Source organism: Denticeps clupeoides, chromosome 1 (assembly GCF_900700375.1).
Source record: "Denticeps clupeoides chromosome 1, fDenClu1.1, whole genome shotgun sequence".
Lineage (NCBI taxonomy): Eukaryota > Metazoa > Chordata > Actinopteri > Clupeiformes > Denticipitidae > Denticeps > Denticeps clupeoides.
In genome coordinates, this window is record NC_041707.1 from 16,432,982 (window position 1) to 16,444,312 (window position 11,331).

The 11,331-nt window shown below is 40.7% G+C and overlaps 1 protein-coding gene across 4 annotated transcripts in view; it reads left to right on the forward strand.

Annotated features, from left to right (window-relative positions):
• adgrv1 (adhesion G protein-coupled receptor V1) overlaps window positions 1–8,542 on the forward strand; it is a 103,997-nt gene extending 95,455 nt beyond the window's left edge. For 3 of the 4 annotated variants that reach the window (XM_028978482.1, XM_028978653.1, XM_028978572.1), the window contains 3 exons: window positions 5,886–6,071; window positions 7,774–7,921; window positions 8,137–8,542. In XM_028978482.1, the coding sequence (XP_028834315.1) occupies window positions 5,886–6,071; window positions 7,774–7,921; window positions 8,137–8,255 (453 nt within the window). In that variant the 3' untranslated portion in view covers window positions 8,256–8,542. Of the gene's footprint in view, window positions 1–5,885; window positions 6,072–7,773; window positions 7,922–8,136 lie in introns of those variants that run through there. The other variant, XM_028978722.1, reaches the window with a different exon arrangement.
• Window positions 8,543–11,331: the final 2,789 nt, after the last annotated feature.

The window sequence follows — 11,331 nt, forward strand, 5'->3', positions numbered from 1 at the left end:
CAAAGTGTCTGTTTGGCAGATGATGGCTGGAGGTTAATCTGTTTCATCAACTGATCTTCAGGCCAGATTACCCTGTCTGCTGGGCAATAGACGTCCTGTTGCTGACTTTAGATAAACGTGGACATGCTCACAGCTCTAATCGCCTTATCCCAAGTGTGCTGGCATAGGCTTCTTTTGCATTTTCAGGAGAATGAGGGCTACACCAAAGCACTCATCCAATCAAAAATCAAGGTCATTAAGAATCTTCTTCAGCTGCTCCTGTTAGGGGTCACCACAGCAGAACAAACCATCTGGTTGTCCACACAATTGAAGTGAAGTGATTTTCATTATGAAACACTGCAACACAGCACACGATGACACAACAAAATGTGTCCTCTGCTTTTAACCATCACCCTTGGTGAGCAGTGGGCAGCCATGAAAGGCGCCCAGGGAGCAGTTCTTTGCTCAGTGGCACCTTGCCATTGTATTAATAATTAGAGAAGAGGTTGTGACACCCGTGACCCAGTCCATCAACCGTTCATAGTATTGGGCAACGCTAGCCAAGGAACAATAATGCAGGCATCTACTTCCATCCGCCTTGTGGAGAATTGGCAACCCCTGCCAGGGACTTAAAAACAGAGGCCACTTCTTGGCCTGCTGATGACTGGGGCAAGAAAGCTGAAGTCCTACTGCGGGGATATTCATGATGTGTTTTTATAGGTTGCTTAATAATAAAACGGCCTTTGTGTGAAAGCGCCATTTTGAACACTACCTCAACAGCACTTTTTACACCATCGCACATTACCCAGGACAGTGTAAAAAGCTGTTTTCTTGTATTCTAATAATCTTAGTTCTGTGCACTTCAAGTTGAACTGTCCCAATCATTAACGCAGAAAATCAGACCACACCAGTCAAAGACAGCTCTCCTATGCTGCCAATGATGCACCCAACTGCTACAATACTCCTGATTTTAAGTTGTTGCCTGAACAAAGGGATACAATTGTTTTATTCTCCTTAACAATCCAGCCATTAGTCAATATCATGAAAAATGATTGAAATGCCTTTGCCAATGTTAATTCGTGCTAGATATAACAACACAGATTAAATCATTAAACATGCACAATTCAAATACACAAAATGCACATCTCAATCATTTTATTCTAGTGTGATCATGAAGTACAAAAGGATGATTATTTGGGCACAGTTGTTTGCAGTGTAGGAGATCTGTCCTTGACTTTCTGCATTACTGATTGTGTAAACATGAACACTGTAATGGCTTTTTTATGTTAATGTCTGATATGTATGCATTATTGTGCTGGCCCGGGTGTCTGTCAAATATTAAAAGCCAATGTAGCCCCTGAGCTAAACCCACCCCTGGACTAGACACATCCAACAATACATTTAAACAATATGAACAGGTGAAACAATCAGGAAGCACAGGACAAGGAGCATGCAGAAATCCTGTTTGCAGTACAATGAAATGTTTGGATCATGACCATGGAGCATCCACTGTTTGTATTTGAGAGATCTCGCCTTGATCTGTGTCGGTTACGTTGCTTCATTGGTTACCATATTCATGCTTTGAAGTGGGACAGGGACCTTTTTCGCAGACAGAAAACAAAACGAAACAAAAAAAAAAAACTACAAAAACTACACAATATACATTAAAAATACACAATGTAAAGATTTTTAAAAATGATAACTTAATATAATATTTCTCTTTGGCACCAGGTTAAAAACCACAGACTACTAAAATGCATTACAATAAAAACATTTAAATAACAAAACATTAGATAAGAGATTTAATTATATGCTGATAATTAGAACATAATAAAGAACTGTGCTAAATAACATTTTCTTTCTGCTCAGGCAAAGTTTAAAAGTCCATCCTGAATAGGTCATCTTTAAAAAGTACCCAAGTCATGTGGACTGAGCCATCAGGTTTTTTGTATTTACAGATTCAAGCTTATCTATTTTAGGGAAAAAAAGATTTTCTATAGAATAGAAAAATGGAATAATTTAAGGCTGTAGCAGTTACGCAGAGAATTGCAGATGTCACCTGAAGAAGTCACACACACACACACACACATTGGTTTTTGTGGTTTATGAAGACTCTAGCGCCAAACCAGTACCCATAGTGGTTTATGGGAACCCACCTTTCTACATTTTACATATTTTAAGTATCTACAGAAGAATATCAACCCAGATTTCCAATACACCAAATAAATCTTGAGATATGACAACCTGACTGTATGGTGTCACACAGGGACACAGAGGTACATGCACACAAATCCTGCCCATAACTCTAAATTGAGACCCAGGCTTCGCCCATTACATGGATTGTAAGGTCTGGGGCAGTGGTGGCCTAGCGGGTGGCAGTGGTGGCCTAGCAGTTAAGAAAGTGGCCCCATAATCAGAAGGTTGCCGGTTCGAATCCCGATCCGCCAAGGTGCCACTGATCAAAGCACCGTCCCCACACAAGTGCTCCCCGGGTGCCTGTCATGGCTGCCCACTGCTCACCAAGGGAGATATGTTAAAAACAAAGGACACATTTTGTTGTGTGCACCGTGTGCTGTGCTGTGTATCACAATGAAAATGACTTTCACAAGACATCTCCTTTACACAAACACAAAAAGGTTGTTTTACTGAATTATAGGGACAAATATGTTTTAATGGACATACCATTGAAATAGTTCTTCTTCAGCAAAAAAAATATCCCACACCTCCTGATCAGAAACACTTATTTATTAGTGTTGCTGACATTCAAACTTTTGATGAGAAAAAAATTAAGGAAATTCGTAAAACAAATTACATTTTGATTTATCAAAACTAATCACTAATGAACTGGTACACACATTTGTCCTGCATTTACATTGGTTGTTCCTTTGAACTGAAACTCCCTTGTTTATGACAAAGTCTCTTATGTTTTGTAGACTGTGCCCTGCTAAGACAGATTCCTCCGCAATCTTGCTCATTCAGTAGTTGGGAAAGTGAAGTGATTGTCATTGTGATACACAGCACAGCACAGCACACAATGAAATGTGTCCTCTGCTTTTAACCAGTCACGTTTAGTGAGCAGTGGGCAGCCATGACAGGCCCCTGGGGAGCAGTGTGTGGGGACGGTGCTTTGCTCAGTGGCACCTCAGTGGCACTTTGGTGGCTAAGGATTCGAACCGGCAACCTTCTGATTACGGGGCCGCTTCCTTAACTGCTAGGCCACCACTGCTAGCTGACCTTTGGCTATATGATTACATTAATTGTTCCATTTTTTTCAGATTTTTTGGAACAGTTCTTCTGTCACTATATTTTCCAGTGAGCATGTCTCCGTTGATTCCAGTTTATCATTTTCATTATCGCCATAATTTTCTCTGAATTACAGTTATGTCCTTCTGTAGCTCATTCACTGACACACATTTAAACCCGTCATGCTGTATAAACCCATTAGAAGCACATTTCCAGTCATCAGTAAATAAAGCCTAGCTTGCCAGGAATTTTCCACCTGGCAGGGAGAACTGTCCCTTTGCTCCCGTGGACTTAATGAGCCTGCAGAGCAGCAGACATCCACACATATCGATTAACACCAAACAAACACGCCTGACCCATATCTGACTTCGCTCAGACCTTTCAGTCTACATGGCTGAAAATCCTGCATTGAGTCTCACTGTCCTGATCCAGTTCATCGGGTCGCTGGGTTCAGGCAGGGTGAAGGAATCATAAAGAGCTGTGCCGCCTGAGTGACTGAGCATGCTCACAGTGAGTGGGGAGATAAATGTCAGCATTCAGATTACCACTTGCTGTGCTGCTTAATGTGTGAAGTACAGCACAAATGCATGTGGACAAGTTGGCCCACTTGCTGATTTGATGAAGATCTTCATTTTCATATCTTTTTTTTTATTGCTATAGAATCCAATCTGCCATGCTCATATTTAATTGCTATATGCACATTCATATGCATGCATACATAAAGTTAAATGCATTATTACTTTATAAGGTCATACTTTAAGTTATGGAAATAATGTTTTAATTGTGATTAAATAGACAATTATAATAGACTTTATGTGTAGTTCCAACTTCATTAGTTGTGATTTTTTTGCAGAACTGTACATTTATGCATTTTTAGCACTTACAATCAGTAGTTACAGGGAAAAGTGTCTTGCTCAGGGACACAATAGTGGTGGGATTTGAACCTGTGACTCTATGGTCATTGGGTTCATGAGCGAGTGTCTCACCCACTAGGCTTCTCCGTTGTTCATGGATTTTTATGGTGGATTTTGGTGCTTCTGCCTGAGTAGGGGTTGACAAAATCATTAAGTGCTCTGATGCAAGTGCGGATGAAATCAGGTACTTGTCACATTCTCTGGACTTTGCAGCTGTGTCAGGTCTTAGAAGCAAGTGAATCTCGCTGGACACTTCCCTGGAAAACTGAAAGATTTTCTGGGAAATGTTTTGCCACAGTGAATATAACACAGGCAGATTTTGCTCTATTTGGCTTATAGTTTGGATTATATGCTGTGCTGGGGTTAAATGAATGAACCCAGACACAGACTCTTTTTGGAATAAAAAATGTTTTTTTGAAAGGTCTGTTTGTCCATGAATAGAATTGTCCATGTTCATGAAGGCTGCAATAATGGCCAAAGGTACAAAGGAACTGCCAAGTTTTACCTGGAATGTACTGTGTGTGTGTATGTTTGAGCAGAAGCTAGGCACAAGGTACATGACCCACCTCTGCTGTCCTGGGTTCTCCCACGTCTCACAGTTCCCATGGTGCACTATGTCCATTGTCACAGCAATATTTGGAAAAAAACGCCTGTGTTCCCACACGTTGTGATTTGCGTGACATACGTCCAGATGGCATTGTGTGGTACACTGTTTATCTCACAAACCTTCACACAAACTATGACCACATTGAGGGCTACTCACATAAACACATATAAATAAACACATGCAGGCTTCCTGAGTTACACACACACACACACACATTCATGTGTGGGGGACAAATGTCAGTGACTCACATTTTATGTTCATAACTATTTACAAAAAAGGGTAACATGATATGTTATTCATGATATAATGATAATCATATTCTGTGGACAATCACACATATACAGACTTACAAACACTGTGAGACATGCATATGCAATTTAGATACAAGGGACCAGTTGTATAACTTCTCAAAAAATGCTTACACAGTGGAAAAGGGGAGCCGATCTTTAAAACAGACTTGTTGGTTGAAAACGTGCATACAGTCACTATCTTTGGGCAACAGATTTCTATACAGGATGCTTTTTTCTACACAGGATACTTTTCTCCTACTCTCACATCTCACTATTGATGTTACAGTGCTGAGGCATTGCGGGTAAAATTCGGTTCTTATTGAAGGTCGCGTGTTCTCCATCATAGGCCCACGTGTCACAGCATGTCCGTGTCAGAGAAGAGGTTGTGATACTGGCGGGGCTAAGCAGTACATGGAGGAGGCTGACAGTCTTGTCCTGGGGGGATGCAACACTGCTAGCTGTCTCTAGTAATCTGCCACCTTCTTATTCATGAACACTTTGCTCCAATGCCTGTCAATGTGCGTCTCACACATTTAGCAGTAAATTCAGGTTTGGCCTGTGAAATCCTAATGTCCCTGCAGTGAGAAAACCACAGCTGGCACGGGATTTCCTGGCTGATGGGGCGAATGATAAATCAACCCAGCATTCTGCTGTAAAGCTGAGCTATAATGGCTGAGAAAACTAGGAGTGGTGCCTTGGTTTGGTTGCAAATATGTAGTGAGTCAGCAGATTGTATTTAAGAACCTCATGGTTTAACGAAAAGCTTAGACCCATAAAGTCTGCAACACACAAAGATCATCTGATCTTAACACTTTTGTTTGTGTGTGTGTGTGTGTGTGTGTGCATTTGCAGGGCCTGTACGTCTTCACAGTGTACTTTATCATGCATAACCAGCTGTGCTGGCCAGCCAAGGCGAGTTACACAGTGGAAGTGAATGGGCAAGGGGTTGTGGACTCGGCCTTCACTGGTGGAGGGACGGCCACTGTTGGCGGGGAGATCAGCAAATCCACCCAGAACCTCATCAGCGCCATGGAGGAGGTAACTATTCCTTCTAATCATAAAACACTATGTCTTGTGAACTAAACACAAATTAATAGTTAAGTGCAAATGTAGGGTTTATTGCAGCATATAAATGTCAATTTAGATTTTTGTAAAGAAGAATAGTGTGTGTGTTTGTGTGTGTGTGTGTGTGTGTATATATTTATTAAAGGCAGCGAAAAAATGAAGTCTCGTTAGTGAAATAAAACCAACCTTTTAATTTCCTAGGCACCAAAAATGCCATGGGCAAGACCTGTACTATCGCACTTGATCAGAGGTGAAGGGCGGAATGAGCTACTCATGAAACATGGTGGCTGTCAGAGCTAAAGAGATCTCACAGCAAGCAGCATGTCTATAGCTAATATCACTGTTGCTGTAGGCTGTGCAAAAGATATTACATTTATATTAATAAATGCATATTATTTCTAAAAGTTACTGCTCTAGCTCTATTCGTCAACATCACTTCCGGCTCCTGTACAAAATATCTGTAATAGTCAGTTAAGTGTATGTAATGTATATGCACTGTATATGCAAAAAAGTGTTGCATTATTTAGATCCGTCCATATCTTACATAGCAGGGTAAGCAGTGTAAATTTAGGACACAGCCACACTGTGTATGAAAAGTGCTGCTTGACAGCAACCTCTAGTCATTCCTGTTCTGCAGATTAACTCTGCATAGTTCTTCAGACGGTCCATTTTAAGTTACGTTTTGGGTCAGAAGGTTAAGGTGTAGGTTAGGGTTGGATTAAGGAGGGTCAGGGATTGATTTGGGTTGTGAGGTTGAACCAGTATAATTTAGGTTAGGAGGATTTAGGCTTGGGTCCAAGGTTGTATCTAGAATACCCAGTGCTGACACTCACACACCCCTGCTAACACAACACAACCATCCGACAACTACGTCAGTGTCATCTCTGTCTTCAGAATGATCCAACACCTATATTACCACTGAGGAGCAGGGCTAAAGAGCCACAGTCTGCAACTGTGCACTTTTAAAGTGCAGCTATAGGTTATATGTTTCTAATAAAGTGGCCAGTGAGTGTATAATGTTTGAAGACCTTTATTTCATGCAGCACGTCTTGGTCTTATGTCATCTATAGTCACGTCTCTCCAGTCATCCAGCTGAGCTGCCCGCTTTGAAATCTCCCACTGGCCGGTCAGCAGTGGGGACAAGGGAGGGAAAAAAATCATAAATGAAGTATGGGGAACGAGTGAGAGAGTGGTACAGAGGCAAGCTGGAGGTGCAGGATGAAGTATAGAATGACTGTAGACTTGAACTGATGTGCCTAATCCGCTAGTGTCAGGCACTGCCTGGTTCAGCCATTCTGAAGGATTATGGGTAAATTCTGTTCTGTTTACGGACCATCTCCTCTCATACATACATCAGACATGGCTACACAAGAAAATCCTCCCTCTTTTGTTTCAAGAGCCATTATAAGGCTCTAGGTTTCATTAAAGTGCACAGTCACTCTAGATAATGGTGCATGCACACAAAGACACCCTCAAACACATACACGCCAGTCATAGAGAGTTCACTCCGAACCCTCATGTCAAGGAAAAAAAAGGTGAATGGTTAGTATGAGGACAGAGAATGATTAGAAAGTACACAGGAGTATCTTGTTTGTGTGTGTGTGTGTATGTGTGTGTGTGTGTGTGTGTGTGTGTGTTTGAATCAGACTGAACTATGTGCATGTGTGCATGTCAGATATCGGCAGATTGGGAGAGAGCATCTTTGAGGCCTAGCAGCGTGTATAAGGCAGACCCCCAGAGCGATGCCGGCTTCATCAACACCACGCTGGCCACTGACGAGGAGTCACAGGATTTTGATGACCTCATATTTGCCTTAAAGACTGGTGAGCTCCCTGTCTATCCACCATTCATTCATTCATTAAAATTCCTGCTTAATCCAGGCATTCATTTCTTGTGTTTTCATCACCAAATTGTATTTTGAAGCCCATAGACTTTATATGCTATCAGCATTGTAGCCATGGAAACAGTAATGAAAGACAGAAAGTAAACATGTTGTAAGAGGTCCTGGCTTTATTAACATATTTATCTCTATTCTCAGGTTCTGGGTTGAATGTCAGTGACAGCGAGTCGATTCATGGTAGCCATGATGGTGGCAGCGTGGCCAACTCGCAGATCGTGGAGCTGCGGCGCATTCCCATTGCTGACACACACCTCTAACTCCTGCTGACCGGGGGGCTGGAGGGGAAACAGTATTTTTGTACTTTTAAATGCCTTTGAAACTAAAATGCAACAAAATAGATCTCTTTTGGTAGCTGTTTTTATGTTATGAAATGTGTTGATATTTCTAATTTTTTATATAAATTTATAAATATTTTACTAAGTTAATTTGGCTGATTTTCTTTTTTAATGTAACTTGGATGTACATTTTGTAGCAGCACAGAGGGGTTCTCTCAGACGTACACCCTTGGCTTGAGTAACACTGACAATAAAAATTTTAAGACTGATTCGTAAAATTGATGTGTGATTCTGTATCTTCTGGGAACATTCAGGAATCCAAAATGTGCAGACTGGGCAGATGATTTCTTCAGTCGCAGTTGCCTGAGGTTGTTCGCTGAGAAGATTCACCCAGCCAACCATACATACCAGTGCGAACAAACCTGCCTATGGGAGTATATCTTAAACGCATGTGCCAAGAAAAAGCATCATGCTCCACTAATAATAAGAGTCTGAGTTTGTGATTTAGGTATATATGCTGGGTTAATTTTATGTTTGTTGTATATTATATCTGTACAGGATGTGAATGTTGGTTAGATGTCTGAAACAGGTTCCAGATTGCTGACACTGGATTTTGTTCTGAAGTGGTAAAATGATGTGTTTGTTGGTTTTCATAGTTGATTTCATTGTGTCTATGTCAAACCTCTGGTTTCATTAACTGCCTCTTGTGTGTGTGTATAGTCCATGTTGTAGCACTGGATACTTTTTCTTTAGAATCAGTCATCATTTTTTAGAACTGAAATAAAGTTGGTTAGTGCATCTGGGTTGAGTTTAGAGTTCGAATTCAACTCACATGCTATAAGTGATAAAGTGTTTGAATTATGCCAATTTACTCACTGTCTCCGGCTCCCCCTTACGAAACAAAGGTATATTGCTATATACTAGAATTTGTATTGCGATACAATGGTTAATATATTTCAATATAAGAGAAACTTCCCAATATATTTGCAATGCCTTTTTAATATATAATCATTTACTTTTTCAGTATATATAATAATATATTAAATAGTACAACAATGTATTTATTCAATATATGAAAATGGAATAACTGCATTTTTTTCATATATTGTCAGATATCCTATTTCATATATATTGCTTACATACAAAATATTTTATTTTAGATATATCAACATATATTACTATGTACAATTCACAATATATGAATACACACAAAATATATTGTCTCATAATATATTGGCCAGATCTAAGGCGCTGTACTGAAACGTTTGCCTGACGTGTACGAGTGAGTCAGTGGACAGCGCAGGGCTGGAGCTGTGTGTTGTGAGAAGGATTTGGCCGTTTGGGGGTGGGGGTGCTCAGGCCTGTTGCTTCTGGGATTGAGCCAGGGTCCTAGCAGCCTTCAGCAACCAGCAGGGCGATTGCTCAAACAAACACAAGCATTTCCTGGCCTTGCTGAATCATCAAAGAGCCGGCAGGACTCCGCAAACGCCAACCAACTGTTTAAACAGCCCCACTTATTATCTAGGCTCCTCTTTGTCACCCACATCTCACTCAACCCTTACACAACCCTTGCACTGGGATCTCACACTTCTCACACAGCTCCAGCAACTGGGGTTTTACCCAAGGGGTTGAGATGATCGTTACTTCCGTTCCTGTTTCATCTGTCTCTGTCTCTTCTCATTACTGTTTCTTCATGTTCCAGTAACAGAAGTGCTGTCCCTTTCACTTTTTCCTCAGTCCATCATGTTATAGGTATCAACACAGATCGTAAGATCAGGGGGAAATCATCATGTCATTATGTACCTTCTGAGTTAGATCATTCATAACATCCATGTAAAAAAATTGAACAGTATTATATTCGGAATGAAAATAATAAGGGAAATCATTATTTAGGATCTGAATGTACAAATCTCTTCATTAACCAACGTTTGCACTCTACTGCACACCTGTACTAGTGAAGAAACTCCGGTGATTGTCCGGGGTTTAACTCAGTTTTGAGGGAACCCTGTGGGTAGAACAGAATGTGACCTCTGTGAGTCGGTTACATATAAAGGGACACAATGCCTTTTCAGCAGCATGACCTGATTTCTTCAATATAATCTGCTTTGACCAAACAGACTATACTCCTTGCTGTCTATACAAAGACTCATTTTAGTCTTGTCACATGATGTCTATATTCTGGCTCCTGAAGCATTTTTCAGACGTTCCAGTGACCCTGGAGCAAGTCAACATTGAGCTTAGATCGGCAGTCATCTGGGTCATAAACAAGTGAAGTTTTCACTATGTTTAGTTTGAACCATCAATACCTGAAAGGATTTCATCAGCATCCCAAGCTGGCAGAATTCCGGTAACGGGCTCTTGGTTTAATGGCCTTAACAAGGACAATGTGTTTACTTAGGATTTGGGTGTTCCCACCAAAAGAAGATGAATATTTTTTTGAAGTGGCGGAAGAAATGCTCTAGAGATGTGAAGTTTAAATGTGAGTTTGTGGGTAGGTGTTTTAAACAGTTGGAATTTTTTTTTTATTGGCATTAATATGTGTAACCCTCCAGGATCTATTTCTGGTGGATTTGAACCTGACAAATCTTTACTAATGCTCTCACAATTGTACAGTCACGATTATCTGTGATACTGTACTGTATCCGTTAATAAATAATAATTTGGCCAGCTCAATGTACACAATGTGCAATGTACTCCTCCTATAAAAGCCAGATCTGACAGTCCTGGACAATGTGTCCAACACCTAAATTATTTTTGTCCACATGGCTTTTTGTTTATGTCCATATATCCATTAAACTTATGTTCACATTACGGTGTGTGTGTGTGGGTGTGTGTGTTTCTGCATGCATGGTGACTCAGTTGATGGGTGGGTGAAGAAAACTGAACTCATCCACCCCGGTTGCTCAGATAGACAGAGATTAGCATGTTGTTGTAATGCACAGAAGACAGTCGCCGTCCTGTTCCCTGGCCTATTGAGTTGAAATCACAGACAATAATGACGTCCTGTTCTGAAAGAATAGTGTGTACACCCTTTGGACTATTTTATGTTTATTAGTGT